General features: G+C 38.0%; 1 protein-coding gene across 2 annotated transcripts in view; it reads right to left on the bottom strand.

The window, feature by feature from the left end:
• LOC142738165 (bifunctional heparan sulfate N-deacetylase/N-sulfotransferase 4-like) overlaps positions 1–17172 on the bottom strand; it is a 323501-nt gene that overhangs the window by 10152 nt on the left and 296177 nt on the right. For both annotated transcript variants that reach the window (XR_012880590.1, XM_075849743.1), the window contains exons 8-12: positions 16690–16786; positions 14435–14558; positions 9604–9778; positions 6909–7079; positions 2689–2798 (exon numbers count right to left, since the gene is read on the bottom strand). Coding sequence is in view for 1 of the 2 variants with exons in the window: in XM_075849743.1 (XP_075705858.1) it covers positions 2689–2798; positions 6909–7079; positions 9604–9778; positions 14435–14558; positions 16690–16786 (677 nt within the window). In the remaining variant the exon portion in view is untranslated. The remainder of the gene's footprint in view (positions 1–2688; positions 2799–6908; positions 7080–9603; positions 9779–14434; positions 14559–16689; positions 16787–17172) is intronic.

Genomic DNA, 17172 nt, shown 5'->3' on the forward strand with positions numbered 1-17172 from the left:
GTATAAATGATTAAAAAATATGAGCAATTTTCTCAACTATTTATTTACTCTCGTGCACATTATATACATGTAAACCTCCAGAAATCGAAAAAGAAATATAGCTAAATGGGTTCAATAGAAGGTGTACCATTTTTTTAAAAGAAATATTGGAGACTAATTATCCTTGCTAGTTGACCACCCCCTTCTACCCTAACACAACCAGCACTGGCAAAGTCTCTGATATAAACAAATACAATTTTTGTGGACAAAACTCATAAATATTTTTACACGCTGTAAAAGATAAAGAAGACAAAAATGTCCCTGTGTCAACTGGGGCTGTCAGCTCCCTGCTTCAGCATTCACTGTTCACTCTTCGAGGACTCCCCAGGCCCAGCACTACTTTAAGCGCTGAGCCCGGGTAAGCCCTTGACAACACTGTCCATATATGGACAGTGATGTCAGACTTTTAACTATGAGTCTCCAGCCAGAGCACTGTAAGCTCTCTGGCCAGGAACTCCTGTATTGGGAAAGCCCTTGACATCACTGTCCATATATGGACAGTGACATCAGTGTCTCCTCCACTGGCATCTCAAAGCCACTAAAATCACTGTCCATATACGGTAGTGTAGTGACGTCTGGGGCTCCCTCCAGGAACGGAATCCCTGGCCAGAGCGTCTACAATGCTATTGCTGGGGATTCCACTCCAGGAATAGTGCCTGACGTCACTGTCCATATATGGCCGGGGATTCTGCTCCTGGAGAAGCCTCTGGTGTCACTATCCATATATGGACAGTGATGTCAGGGGCTATTCCTCGAGCGGAATCCCCGGCAATAGCGTTGCTGACGCTCTGGCCAGGGGTTCCGCTCCTAGAGGGAACCTCTGGTGTCACTAACCATATAAGGACAGTGATGTCAGGGCTACTCCTGGAGCGGAAACCCCGACCACAGTGTGGCCGATGTGCTGGCTGGTGATTCTGCTCCTAGAGGGAGCTCCAATGGCGCTATCTTCAGGGGGGTAGCACTATATACAGGGGGTGGCATTATCTACATGGACACTGTCACACTATATGGGCACTATCTACAGGGGACACTGTGGCACTATCTACATGGGCACTGTGTGTGGCACCATCTACATGGACGGGCACTGTAGCACCATCTATGAGTAATTCAGAAAGCTTTCCTAAACCCCTTCCAGCCCTCACCACGTAAATTAATGGGCTAATGGACTGGTCCCTGTGCCAGAAGTCCATCAATTTACGTTTTGCCTTTAATGGCACTGCGCGCTCCTGCACGTAGTGCCATTGGCAGGATCGGACTGTGACGCTGACAGCCCAATCCAGTGCTGTGACAGAGAACAGAAATATTCAGTTCCCTGTCACTAAAAGTGCTGAACACAGTAATTACATCACTGGAATTTCCTGTGTGGAGGGGACTTGGGGGGATGCAGAGAAGAAGTGATCTCCATCTTTATTGCATGTCTGGCAATACAGATTACTGGTAACAGTGATCTAATGGGTTATTACCACTAGATCACCAATATCAGTGATCTGTATATGGGGACAGAAGGGAACACATAGATAATGTGTTCACTGTTTACCTGTGCCCCTATAGTAAAAAACTAATAATAAATATATATATATATATATATATATATATATATATATATATATATATATATATATAAATAAATACATAAAAACAATAAAAAGTAAAAGATAAATAAAAATAAATGAAAAGACAAAAAAATAAAAATAGGACCACCTCCCCAAAAAAGTGCACACCTCTCCAATCCCACACACACCAATTTTAGACATTCTGTGTGACACAAACACATTTTGCATTAATACATTACTGTCAGGCAGAAAGTACGTTATGACAAACATAGAAATTATTACCCCTGAACACCAATTTTAGTCTGTTCTACCCCGAATCTATCTACTTTTGCGCCTTTACTAAAAAAAAAATTCTACTTGGATGATTTTCATTCATGTTCAGATGCTGTGTCTAAAGGATGAGATACATTTATAGCTAGAATAGAGTATTTGTTGTCAGTCATACAGCGACATTATGCATTATACAATGTACACATATTTGACATTGCTATGTGTGGGAGAGTTATATAATTAATTTTGGGGATAAATATTATTCACTGAACAAGCTCCCTCAAAACAGAGCAAGGAAAAAAATAAATTATTTTTTTCCTGTTTCTGACTATTTATCCCGAAGAAAAAAAAAACTACAAAATGATTTAAATTAATTGAAATCGAAATTGAATTAATTGAAAATCCTCCATAATTTCCCAATTTGACTATAAATATTTATTAGACCCTCCTAGATGTCATATGTTTTATCTCCATATGAAGACACATTACTCTAAATGGATCATTGGACAAGTGCCAGCAGAGTACTGTTAATCTTTCTCAGATTTTATATCCACTCATTCTACAGTATAATGTTTGCCTTAATTCCCCTTGAGAGCACTAGACACAATGTACTTTGAAAATGAAGTAAAATGTGCTTTTCAAATATCCTCCAAGCTCAGATTTACCTAAAATGAGCATATTTTCCTAAGTCGATTGTTGTTCAGCTATATTTTAACTGGGAGTGATGAAACACCCTTGAATTGATCTACCCTGTAAATATAAATGATATACAATGTTCCTGACGGTCTGCTGATACACAAGTAATAAACAAGATTAATGTACTTACGTGAGAGTCTTCGAGTAATTAAAATGAGGAGAGACTCCTAAAAAGGTCTGGACTTCATCCATTACAATGGCTGGGTCACTCCTCAGATGTTGCCCATCTATAATTAACAGCTGGAATGACAACGTTTTGCTGCTTACTTTTTTCTCTTATTTTATTTCAAATAAAATTCCTTTAGTCCAGTATTGATGAGACCTAACAGATGGTGGATTATCAAACGCTTATAGAGAAGACTATACAATGATCTGTCATGGCACAGAACCTCCAGGAAGAGGTAAACCTAACATATTGCCAGAACCGGTCCTCCAGAGTGTGAGATATCTCTTTGTAATCGCTCTCCACTCTGGCTAAGAGATAAGGATTCTGAACATGAGATCCCGTTTTCTTATTGGGATAATCCCATTAAAGGGAAACGGTTATGTCAAAAACGTCTGATATATTATAGAGACATAACAACATTTTTGATTGATGGAGGTCCAGGTTCTAAAAACCCCATTGACCACTAGAACAAGGTGGCGCAAACTCTCTGCTTTGCACTATGCCTCTTCGGCTCATGTTGGCATGTGTTGGCTTTCCTTTGAGAATCATGTATAGGCTTTATACATTCTCTGTACAGGCTGTATACGGCTCCCTGTAAAGAGCTATCAAATGCTGATGAGCGCTAAGCGGCTCTAGCAATCACTGGGGATATCAGCATGGATCAATGTTTTTGACATATCTGTATGACATATCAGAAGTTTTTTGAAAAGACAAACACATAAACAAAACTTACAGGTATATGTGTTGACTAGGTTGACTAGCAATATGTATTATAGTATATACTAGATATTTTTTAACAGGAAGCATAAAAAAAACTGATTGCAATTCTAGTATTATTCTCCATTGAATGCAAATTGCCACAGGTAAAATTATGCAGTAATAAATTCCTGCAATCATTAGACATTTATTGAAGTAATATAGTTGATGGAGCATAGAGGATTAGAAATATCACAACTGGATGATTTTACTACACGGTGAGTCAATATAGAAAATAAACATTATGATTAATCACACTATGATGTTTCATTTCATACTAAAGCGTTACTGATATGGGGTAATTTTATGAAAATGTAAACAACAGAAATCAACAAGACACTACAAATAATGCTATTCATTTGCTTTTATGTGCTTCGGTCCTAACCTTGCGTTGGAGGTTTCCACTTAAAGCAACTTCATATGGGGACCCCAAGATTGTATACCACTGTTATTTTTTTTACATGTTCTTCTGTAAAGTATAATAGAATATACATTGAAAACAGTTTTTGGAGCGTATGTTCTGAAGTATGAAGAGTTATATAAGTAAGATTTAGTTAAAATTCTTTAGGAGGACACGGATGTCACTGATGGTAGATTTGTTGGAGATTTGTGGAAGGTTTGCCATGATTTCCTTATACATTAAAAGGAGGAGAGATTGTGTAGGGTTTTGGCTGCTAATTCCAATGGGTTATTGATGGATTTGTAGATCTCCAAAGGGTTGGAATAGAGAGTTTGCAATGTTACTGCACTCAGCGAAGGGGGTGCAGTAACATCACATTTTTTTATTTGTTTTGGTTGCCCTGGGGCAATTTAAGCAAAACGTTTTCCAGTGTCATCGAGTTGGATATATTAGATCCGGGAGAATAGAAAGGTCATGTCTAACCAAAAAGATTGGAGATCCAGGCAGGACTACCAAATTTGCAGTTATGTTTCCCATATCCATGGAAAATCGTCAGCAAGCTTCAGGTATGGATGGTGTGAAAGTGAGTAATGGATTTATTTGGATCTGAGCAAGTGTACTGAAATGGGTATCAGTTGACACACCTAAAATTTCAGTCTAATATACTTTGGCCGGAAATTGCATCAACAGTTGGGTACTATTTGTGAGTCTTGACCAAGGTGGTATACAATCGAGTAATGATTTTATATGATTTTTCTTGGACTCTCAAACAATGAGTTAGTCCGTGAGAGTCTTTGTAGATAGCATTCATTTTTTCCAAGGGAGAAAACCATGTTCAAATCCCGCACTATATAGATGGCAAACCAGTTGGTAGCCAGTTCTTGTATAAAGAGGAAAGTACTTTTTAAGGTTAGGGATACTGAGATATCATCTTTTCATATAGGGTAGAGTCTCTGCGTAGGTCTCCTTTTTTATGTTGGTTGCTATTACTTTCTTGAGTAAAGAATATTGGAGAAAGTGTAGCTTCGAGAGCGTAGGTATAGAATTCCATTCTGGAGAGAGGATTCGGGTACCTTCTTTAATTATGGTGTCTAGTGGAAGGTGTGAGGTTGATATAGTTTTAATCAAGCCGTCGTCTCTTTCAGCATGAAATTCAGACACAGCTGATAAAAGGGTCAAGGGTGAGGGGACCGGGCATAATCTGTCTGCATATATGGACATAACCTTAAGGGTCTACTTACTGAGTACGTTTAAGAAGGCAAGTTTTGATATGGAATTGAAGGTGGACAATAGGGCCGCTCTGAGAGGTAGTGGAGAGAATATTCTTCAATCAAGACCCAAAGTTTATGCTCTGGCCTCCTCAGCCAGTCAATAGTTCTGGTGAGAACGGCTGAATGGTAGTATAGGAGGAGATTTGGAGCTCCCATGCCTCCGTGGCTTTTTTGTAATGTTAATATACAGAGTTTAATCTTGATCTTCTGTCATTCCATATATATCTGAATAAGATAGAGCTGGCTTTTATAAAGAAGTTTTTGGGGACTTCATACAGTAGGTTTAATTTAGAACATGTAGAAAAACTTGGGGATTGGATACCCTTAATCAATTTTTTTCTATCAATCCAAGAGAGGAAGGGAGCAGACCAAGATTTTATAATTACACCTGCAATTCTTAAAAGGGGGGCATAGTTCAGTTTGTAGAGGTCCTTCCAATTGCGGCTGAGCTTGATACCTAAGTAAATAATATATTTAGGTGCTCATTTAAATGAGTATAACATTTGGGCTGGGGGAAGATTATTCCTAGGGCTTCCGATTTGATCAGGTTAATTTTAAAATTTGAAAGCGAGCCAAAGTCTTCAAAAATATGCATGATTGCATGAAATTAATTTCGGTGCTGGACATATTAATTAATAGGTCTCCCGAAAAAGGGGCAGTTTTATGGTGGATATCCTTAATTTTGTCACCTGATATTTTCGGAGATTGGGCTTAAATTAGTGATTCCATTATTAGCACAAACAAGAGTGATGATCCGGACACCCTTGCCTAGTTCCATTAAGAAATTGAAATGCAGGAGAATATGAGCCATTTATGCAAAGCCTGGCTGTAGGTTGCAAACACATTTGTAATATTGCATTAGAGAGGGGAATGGGAAATTTATAATAGTCAAGAGTTTCTTGCATAAAAGTCCAGTACCCCCTGTCGAAGGCCTTTTCCACGTCAGTTCCTAAAAAAAGCCCATTGTGTTTTGGATAAGATGCAGAAGGCGCATGGAGTAGTTTTTCCCCTCTCTTCCCCTTATGAATCCCACCTCCTCTGGGGGGATAAGTCAAGGAAGGTACTGTGATATACGTTGCGCTAGGAGACCGGTAAAAATCTTCAGGTCTACATTTAATAGTTATATGAGTCTGTAGTTTCTGCAGGCCTTGGGGTCCTTGCCTTCCTTGTGTATTAAGGAAATGTAAGCTTTAAGCACTTGGGGGAAACTGTAGAGTCTCTCAGTAAAGCGTTACAGAAATTTAAGAGGTAGCGCTCAAGAAAAGGGAGAAAAGTTTTGTAGTATTGTAGAGAGAACCCATCAGGTCCTAAAAGTAGAGGGAGAAATAAGTGTGGCTTGTTGTGATTTTATAAGTTCCAAAAGGTGTAGTTTCCCCATATATTCTATGCATATTGAGGGTTTTCTTTGAAAGGACTAACTCTGTAAAAGACCATTTTTTACTGCAATTTTTGGTGGTCATCTAAAATAGGTTTCTCTGTATTATGGAAATTATTAATAGGCTATTCTCTAATACATTATTATAATTGGAATCTCCATTTGCTGGCACGTTAAAATAAAACACATGTAGGGCTATTTGGGTAGTTTCTGACAACTCCTCAACATAACTTTAGCACCAAACTTGCCATGTAGACTCACCAATAAACCATAAACCATGGATGGACTTTCACCAAAATCAACCGCCCATAAATGTAGTGCAAAATCAGATATGAATCTCCAGAAACATTGGTAAAAATAAATATTACTATATGTGTATTACCTGTGAATTTGAAACGTAGGTCAACCATCTTTCTATGTGTGTGGAATACTGGCCAGGCAGGAGGCATCTTTTCTGTAGAGCCTGTAACTGTATGGAAGCTTTATGATCAGCAGTAATGACTTCATAGAAGCTATATTTTATGGCAGTGGGATCTCCATGAGATCGCTGATGCTGAAAGAAAAAGAAACAATATAAACTCGTGGCTCCAAAAAACATAGTTGTCACTCAAAAATTGTTTTGTTCATTGTTAATGTTCCACTATAACAAACACCCTTTTACATTTTTGCAGTTATAAGCAATTTAGTGACAGAGTGACAGAGAAGTCACACAGGGCTCATCTCTTATTATCCCAGAACAAGGGTGCCAGTGGCCTTGATACTTACACCCCAGATCCTACAGCTAGTGCCTGAACCTCTGAAAAGGCAGCTGCACAGGAAGTAGCTACATTGCCTAATTTGATTGACCAGTGGTATTTAGGAAATTGTCTGGCAGTTTTATTTGGGCACCTTATGGCAATGATATTTAAACACTGTATCATTGTATTATTTGGGCACTATATAGTACACAATAATTGAGAGGGGGTCTTAATAGAAGGTACTGCAGAGGGAATTATGCAACCTAATGCCGGCCCTGGTGATAGCTTGTAATGTACATTCCTTTGCTCTAGTGATCCTATAATTTGGAGTATATACAAGGTGGCTGCATAAGTAGGTATACAGGGGGGGATTTTTCAAACAGTCTAATTTCAATTTTGTGAGGCAATTTCGAATGAAGAAACACAAGGATATGGAATTATCAGAAAAAAAAACTTGGTCCGATGAAGCCAACTTCAAACTTTCCGCTGCTGTTAATAGGCACAACTGTGTTTATTACTCAACAGAAAACTCCATTGCAACAATGGAAGAACAGTTGAATCTACCTGTGTTTACAGTTTGGGCGGCCTTTTTTCATGTAAAGGGGTAATTGGACCTATCTTCTACAATACAACGGTTACCACAGACCTGTACCTTAACATCCTCCATGAAAATGTAATGCCACAATTGGAACTTAAAAATGAAGACTTCTTTTTTCAGCAAGATGGAGCTCTTCCTCATTGGGCTTTAGCCGTGCATAATTTTCTTGACAAAATATTACTCAATAGGTGAATAGGTAGACGAGGCCCGGTTGAATGGCCACCATGATCACCAGACTTTACCCCGATGGACTTTTTCTTTTGGGCAGTTATCAAAGATAAGGTATATTGAAGAAAACCATGCACGGTTGATAACATGATTCAGTTCATAAAAGAAGCATGGCAATAAAATAATGCCAATAAAGAACTTGGTGCCAAAGTGTGAGTGTAAAAACTAGATTAAAGCAACGTGCAAATAATGAGCGCCGCCAATTTGAGCATATAAGATATTGTACTTTTTTTTTTCTTATTCTATAAAATACTATTTAAACTGTATACCTATTATTATTATATTTACCTATTATTTAAACTGTATTCCTACTTATGCACTCCCTGTATATATGACAGTCCTCATTCTGATAGCTTGGCTAAGAGCAGCTCCTGTCTGTCTCTAACACACGGGTGCCGCTCACAGCCGAGTCATCAGTTCAACTGAACTGACTGTTTGGCTGACAGTGAATGATGCAGCTTCTATGTATAGAGGATACATAGAAGCTGCATCTTAAAAACAATACATTTTTAACAAATGTCAATTTAAAAAAAAAAATCATAATGACCAAATACATACATTTAAATAAAAAAATAACTATAAAGTTTTAACTAGCCTTTATTTATTTTTTTTGTATAAATATGACCTTGACGAGAGATAAAGAAAAATATTTTTCCAAATAATTATAGGGCATATCTTTTCTATGTCCCAGTGTATAATTGGACAGGAAATACCTGTGAAGCATATTTACTTTTCAAAATGTGCCAGAATTCTGGGTGCCACATTTATTCACTGTATTAGAATGTTTTGTTCCGCATTCGGTTTTGTTCCACATTCGACAAGGGGTTGTGGTTTATCGGGAAATGACCGTGTATAACAGAAGTAACAGAAGGGGGGATAGATTACAATGCTATGCCATGCCCCTAAATTATGTCAAGATTTTGATGCAAATAACTGCTGTCAACTAAGCCAACCAAGAAGACCTACATGGAAGAGAAAAGTGTCTAACATATCTAGCTAGATGCACCAAATTTATCATACTGCATGCATCACTTTGATAAATTTGGCGCATCTTCTGACTTCCTTCTCTATGTTTACACTGTATAAATCTTAGACAGTATTAGTAACTCTGCCCATATGTGTACTGAGTAGACACAATGTAATATATCCCTATATAAACATCTGATCACTATTTGCACATAAGCCACCTACAGTACCTTATTGTTTGCATATCATTCACTACCAATCTAGAAAGCTGTGTTGGAATACATATATTAGTAACTCTTGAAAGTTTCTTGCTATAAGCCAGGTGTTTTGTATGCATAGTAGGCCATAGGGGAAATAAGAAATTATACATATATGGTTTTGCCCACTATACTAATGTAAGGTATAAACCATTGATTTGGGGATCAGTACTTTACTATTTTCCATTTAGGTTCCTTTCATCATACCACCCCATGACCTTAATAGAATTGTCTATATATTTGTCTATACATTGACAATCCTATTCAGCATAACAAATAAAGAAATCATACCTGATACCAAGAGTATGCTCGATCAGATGGATCAATAAGAATGGTAATAATCTTTTCTTTTGGTAACAGTGCTGCCACTCTCTTGGGTACTTCCTCTGAATAAAAATAATTTGCACTCTTTTCAAACAGGAAATATGAGGTTGTGTTGGAAGGGTAAGGAAAAAAATCCATATACCTTTGGAAAAGCACACAAAAAACAGAATAATTATCAATATTTACAAATATTTCCAGAATCTTGTTTCGGCACCTCTGGGGAGGGACATGGGAGTGGTTTGGGCAGAGATCAGTGGGGCTTTTGTCCTTCATTGGACACTTAATGGAACACTAGGATGTTTGGATGTAGCCATCTTTATCTTGACTCTGATAACTTGCTGCAGCGTGATATCACACAACAAAAAAAGATAAAGGATCCTGCCACTGTGTATTTAATGTGTTAAAAGTCAAGATAAAGATGGCTACACCTGTATGGTCTTTTGCCTTTTACCCTAGTGACTGTAGTGCTGGTTGAGAAGAGAAGGGGTACAGTTTTAATTATGATAGGATTAGAGTGTGAAGGAAGAAGTCAGTAGAGATTTCAGTGTGGTAAAGGAGCAAAAAAATAAATAAAATCAGGAACACCACCCTTACTAAAGTAAAGCTCTTAATAGGAAAACTCAGATGGGTGACAAAGAGTCTGCTGCCTATCTTGTTTCTGACCGCCTAGAAAAAAGCAGCAGTAAAAGAGAAAATGAATACCTACTGTAGCAAAGCATTATCCAGCTTTGGCTACCAGCCTCCATCTGCTATATACATCTCATTTTCCTATTACTACATGCCACCAGATCATCTACTACAAGGTGAGACGCTCCATTAAATCTCCATCTGTGGTCTCTGTTGCTTTACGAGCAAACTATGTTGCCAAATACATTTATTCATATAACGTTTTAAAGTGAGTGTTTTACCAATGTACCTCACTGACAAAATTGTCTGCTGTTCAAGAGCCCATATTGACAGAAATTGTGCATCTAAATGCCAATCATCTAAACTAATAAAATGATTTTTTCACTACGCAGACTTTTCTGAGTTGTAAGGAAAAGATCACTGGATGTATCTAGTGATTTGTAATTGTTTGGAAAACTGCCAGATATCTTATCTTTAGTGTTTAACAACAGATTGTTTCTTGTATGCTTAAAGCCCTAAACTACGTTAACATGATAAAAAACAATCCACTAATATGAGTACAGTTAGATAGTAAAATAAATAACAAGACATTCATGATAACACATTGTATGTATTCTAAAGATGCTAATACACTGCCTGCTGAGGGACGTGTAAACGAGTGCCAATCAACGAGACAGCTCGTTGATCGGCGCTCGTTTTCTCCATTCACAAGGAGCTAGTATAGACGAGTGCCCGTTACTCCGATCGCTTGTCCCTATACATTTGTATCATGCCGGCAGCTCGTCTCCCTGTATACACAGGAAGATGTACTGCCGACAATGATAAAAGTTTCTGCGTTTAAAGAGAACCTTTCACCTGCCCATACATGTGCAGCTGAGTGCAGCATGTAATGGTCAGGGCTTCACAAACACTTTCTCACTTGAAATTATTTTCCTATCTTCCTCCGTTATTTGCACATCGGTGCCATTATATTTGACGCTCGATATGTAAATAAGCCCCATAACTGTCAATGGGGCGTTTCTGTCTAACTAAATGACAAGGGGGCGTTATTTCTTCGCTCTGACACTGTCCAATCAGCTACGGACAGTGTCAAGGCAGCTTGCGCTGTGTTTCTTCCCGCGAGAACACACACAGACAGAGAGTGCCACAGAACCATCAGCCTGTGTGTGTTCTCACGGGAGGGAACACAGCACAAGATGCCCTGACACTGTCCGTAGTTGTTTGGATAGTGTCAGAGCGAAGAGATCAGAACGACGCAAGCGGCGCGATGACGTAATCCCGCCGACATCATTGTGCTGCCTGCATGAAAATAAAAGGCCGAATGGCGGGCAAGGGAACCAACGGCAAAGGACGCAGATACAATTGATTCCAGGGGCCATTCGTTTTGTTGCGGTTTTTGCCGTGATATGCGACAAAAACGTGACAAAACTAAGATGTGGTCTTTGGGCAGACATGAGCCCCCCGGGAGCCCCTGGCCCCGGTCGGCCGTCCATAATGGACCTATGGGGATCCGCCACTGCCCAACATAGTAACATAGTTAGTATGGTCGAAAGAAGACATATGTCCATCAAGTTCAACCAAGGGAGAAAGAAGCGATGGGAGAAATTATACAACTTTATTTTACCCCTATTGATCCCGAGGAAGGTTTAATCCGACTGGATCAACATTCAAAACAAGAATTCTATATGTTTTCATAGGAGCTGGTATTTTATCATTCTAGGAAATTATCTAAGCCTTTTTTAAAGCCATCTACTGTCCCTGCTGTGACCAGCTCCTGTGGTAGACTATTCCATACATTCACAGTTCTCACAGTAAAGAAGGCTTGTCGCCTCTGCAGATTGAGGAGGCTTTATATGAAACAGTTTTTCACTATATTTATTGTATGCGCCATTCATATATTTATATAAGTTAATCATGTCCCCCCTTAGTCGTCTCATTTCAAGGCTAAATAGTTTTAATTCTTTTAATTTTTCCTCATAACTTAGATTCTCCATGCCCCTTATTAGCTTCGTTGCTCTTCTTTGTATTTTTTCTAACTCCAGGGCATCCTTTCTATGTACTGGAGCCCAGAACTGAACTGCATATTCTAGATGAGGCCTCACTAATGCTTTGTAAAGTGGTAAATGAATGTGCTATCACTTTATAATATAGAAATAACCCTTTAAAGCAAAGTGGAATGTTTTGCATGCTTCCATTATTTAGGTCAGGGGTTGTCAAACACAGTAGGGTCCACAAAAATACAGCAAATATAAAGAAGACTAATGCTTCCGATACATATGGAATCATCACCATTCCTAGGGGTCATGAACAGCTTCTTAGAGTGGAGCCTTGTGGCCTTCGTGCACTGCCATACAACATCCGTCTTCACTGTATGCATTGGGATATTCTCCCCTGTATGCAATGCTTCTAGGGTAGAATCGATCCATATTTACAGATACACAGTCCAATGGCACGTGTCACAATTTATTTTTTTGTCAGAAACCTCTATAAGGCTCTGTATGATATAAAGGCCCCATGTACCTTTATGGAAGCCCTATTATGGCTACAAACAAAACAGATCTGTATGAATACGGGAAACTAAACAAATCCTTTATAAATTAATTGTATTTTTCCCTAGCATGCCAGGTTCGAGCATTTTACAGTAAAACCCCACTTATCAGTAAATTTTGGTTAATAAGGTGACAGACTCCATTTTCATCCACTTTACACCTCCAGATTTTAGCTATAAACACACAATACCATCATGCGCCTTCCTGCTAATCTTGCATTGGGATTATTTTTGCACAATCTAAGATTAGCAGGAGTTTTTACTGTAATAAAGATCCAGCTAGATGGTTCACAAAATAATTTTAAAATATTGTATTTAAAATATATGAAGATGGCTATGAATGTAAAATATTAACCAAAAATTAAAGCTTGGACCAGGTTTATAGACTGGAGCAGTGAACTCCAACTGGTCGCTTTTTAGATGTAATATGCTGGGAGTTGTAGTATTGCATCAGCTATACAGCCACCGGATTGAAACCACTAATCTAGACGGATTCAAAGGAAAAGACAATATTTTTATTAATACGGTCACAGATTTGGCACTGTGTAACAACTTATTTTGAGCAATGTCTGTGATATATTTTTTAAAATGTTTGATGACTTATGACTCTAATACTATGAAAAGTTCTGAAACTGGCACAATCTGGGAGGAATTTATTAGTGCTATACAAACGATGTGCCAGTGTCTCCCCAGTGTGAAAGATTAACCAACATGGCACACACCCTGCTGATTAATTTGCTATAATCCTAAAACAATGGCATTAGAAAAGTGTCAGAAATCCTTGATAATTTATACCTTGTCCCCTTTTTTTAGACACATTTGTTTTGTTTTTTTTCGAAAACCGTGGCTCAGGGACTTCATAAATGGCCCGAAAAGGCATATCTTTTAATCTTACCAACTTTCTGACCTGTCCTTGACTTTTCTATAACGAAATTCTATAATAAGACATTGATAAATAGAGATGTTTGCTATAGATGTCTTCAAAAATATGTGGTCACAACACCTGCAACAGTTCTCAAAGCCCTTTAGGTCAGTATTTCCTTAAAATACCAGATGCACATGACCGTATTACAGCTCTGGCTGCCATATAGATGGGTGAGCCATCTACAATACCTCCATATGCCTTAGATTTTCTATGAAGGCAAACGTGGCATGCTTCTATGGGAGAATATCTCGGTATATACAGAGTCTAACGGAGCCTGTACGGCAGTGAATGGAAGCTGTACGGCGCTGTACTAAAGGGGCAGTGCATGGAAGCTGTTTGGATTCTTACTAAAGGCACAGTGCACATGTACAGACTCAGGCTAGTGTGCATGAGCCCTAACAAATGGATAAATCTGCCCTATCATATTGAGTCTTTTTATACTGTTGACTACACTTGGTTTTCATTCACTTTATCAAGCATTTATATTATATAGTCAGACAGTACATTATCATATTTTCCAGTAAGGTGAACAATGATCAGTTTTGACATGTGCCTCGTGGTGCAATGCAGAACTTACTATGAGATTCACTCAATCCATGTAAGAATATCAGTATTAAAACAACATGCCTGTCCCAGGTGTATTGGCAGGTGTTGCATTGCATAGAAATCTCAGTTCAAATTTAATGTATTCAACTTACCAGTCAATTCCTTTGCGATAGTTATTTCCATTAAAGAATTGCACTTCCTCAAAAGTCTTTGGATTAGGAAAGTTGCTTATGATGTAAGGATGCATCAGTAGAAATAAATAAAGTGCTGTTGTGCCTAGAAAATATGTAACATGTATGTTATAAACCATATAAGTTCGGCAGCCCACAGGTATATAGAAAATACTTGTATGCAGGGGAGTATATACGAGGGGTAACAACAAGCTACAATGCCTTGGCCAGAGAATTTGGATACCTGACTAGACTAGCAAACTAAGCCCTGGGTGAAGGAAAGCCTAACTACGAGTCCTTTTTGTACAGGACTTAAAAACGTAAGATAGTTCATAGTATTCAGAAATAGTTTAGAACAAAGAAAAAAATGAAATGACAAAGTTTTCATTATGAATATGCAGATCAGAGACACAAAAAGTGATATAAGGTAATTTAATGAACCGTTCACTGCTTTGAAAAATAGTTCAGTGTCACAGGCATGGCATTTACATGTGGCAGCCATTTTTAACCTTTCTTTGGAATAACATCTTTACAAAAAAATTCAGACGTCAAAATTTTCCTTCAAATACTTGAAAAAGCCGACCTACAGTGGATTAGCTGAAGTAGTTCTACTTATTCATTGCTATTCTCAATTTTACTGCTTATTAATCTTGGGTTCTAGATTTTATTTCAAAGCATAAGAAATATCCTATAAATAAAACTATTAGGCCAGGGGCATACGTGAATAATAAGATTCAGTTGGGTTATGTAAAAGATTAAATGGTCGTTATAAAGTTGTCTATTGGAAAAGATACACTTAATATACACTCAATGGTGGTATGATATAGAAGCAGCCCCCATTTCACTTCCCCATGGGCAGTGTAAACTTCCCATCCTTCTCTCCCACATGGCATGGAATGGTGGAGGCAACAAACGTTGGGCCTTTCCCTACCACAATGGTGTCATTGCGTGTACTAACAACAGCCGAGGGTCTCATTTTGAATTTTGTAATTTGAAAATCCCCTCCCCCTCAATTCACGTTCCTGAATATTACCTTTTATATAACACAAATCATTAACAAATAACTCTTCTGATTGATATGTAGGATACAGTACTGACCTTTGTAACAGTTTTGTGTTAAATTCATAAAGAGCATGTTCTGGCAATGAAATAATGGAGGTTGAGGATATTTTTGCTTTGTCATATATTTCCTGACATTTATTTACACTTTAATGACTGAAAATCTACAGCCGTTATATTTTCCCGTGACTCCTTATCTTAGCTACATTCTTGCTGCATAAACAGTATCACCCAGCGAATATAACCAGTGAGACCTGTTAGTCCCTGTACAGTGGATGGTAATTTTTCTCATTACGCCATCCCTGTTCAGCCGGTAAATTTCTTGTTGGCAGACTAACAATATGCTAAGCTTAAAATAATTCTCATTGTTACAATTTTACTTAATTACCAGATGTTTGGAGACCTGAAAGATTGGCCTATTGAATCTATACATTTGAAGCTATAGAATATTGCAGCTTGCTATTATAATCGGTGTTACATGGACTGAAAGACATATTTCAGCTAAAATTATCATGTGTATAATTCTGGTATATAACATGTCAACAGAATTGAAAAAAAACCATTTAGCTGCAAATTTCCAATGCCAAAGTAACTGCCTTTATTCTTGAAAGCACAAATAAATAAAATTAACTTTATCTCTCTTTATAGGAAATTCAGTCAAAATGATCTTCTTATATGTCAAAGCTACGTGTAAGAAGGCCACATTAGTGAAGTCTGGGATTTCAGACCACCATTGATTTCCTTAATGAGAGGACTGTATAGATCATTCAAACCTCTTTGGCTCTGCTCATAGATTTTCAGTCATAGAAATGTATTCCAGTTCAAAAAGAGGTTTTGTCTCTCTGTTCAGCGTCTTCTTCTGGAAATCACCGGTGGTCGGAAATCATAGATATTTTAGGTCTTCTTATATGAAATTCTTGTTTCAAGTTCTTTGACTAGGCCAATCCAAAATGTTGCTTTTGTTTTTCCCATCCAGATGTAGACTTGCTTTAATGTTTTCGATCATTGTCTTGTTGTATAACCCAATAATGCTTCACATTATGGACAGATAACTAAACATTCGCCTTAAGAATTTTGTGGTACAGTATAGATCGCAAAAATGGTTAGTTGTCCTGGTCCTAAGGTTCTGTAAATTCTGTAAAATTAGGTACAAATTTTCACTTGTAAGATAAGCTCACCGGTCTTTTGAGGTCCTATCACTAGAAATTTTGGTAGACGATCGCATGTTTTGTCTCTAGACCAGATGTCTCTGTGCCTTCGGTCATCACATGGGTTCTGTAGAAAGAGTAATCTTAAGTATACTTTATTCTTTATCCAATTTTATATGACGTCAGTTGCCTTTAGCAATCTAATGTTATGCAGGCTATAGAGTACAAGTGAGACAATGACAATAGACTGTTAAAAATCATAAATGAACTACAAAATTGTACAAACTTCTGCTGGGACTTATATGAAAGCCCTAGTTTTATACAGGTTTACTACTTTTGCCTAAGAACAACTTAAGGCTATGTTCACACTGAGTATTTTGCACGCAGAATTTCTGCCTCAAAATTCCGTTTGGAAGTTTGAGGCAGATTTTCCTCTCCCTGCACGCCGATTTTCGCTGCGTTTTTCGCCCGCGGCCATTGAGTGCTGCGGGCATAAAACGCCGCAAAATACGC

This window comes from Rhinoderma darwinii, chromosome 1 (genome assembly GCF_050947455.1).
Source record: "Rhinoderma darwinii isolate aRhiDar2 chromosome 1, aRhiDar2.hap1, whole genome shotgun sequence".
NCBI classification, from domain to species: domain Eukaryota; kingdom Metazoa; phylum Chordata; class Amphibia; order Anura; family Rhinodermatidae; genus Rhinoderma; species Rhinoderma darwinii.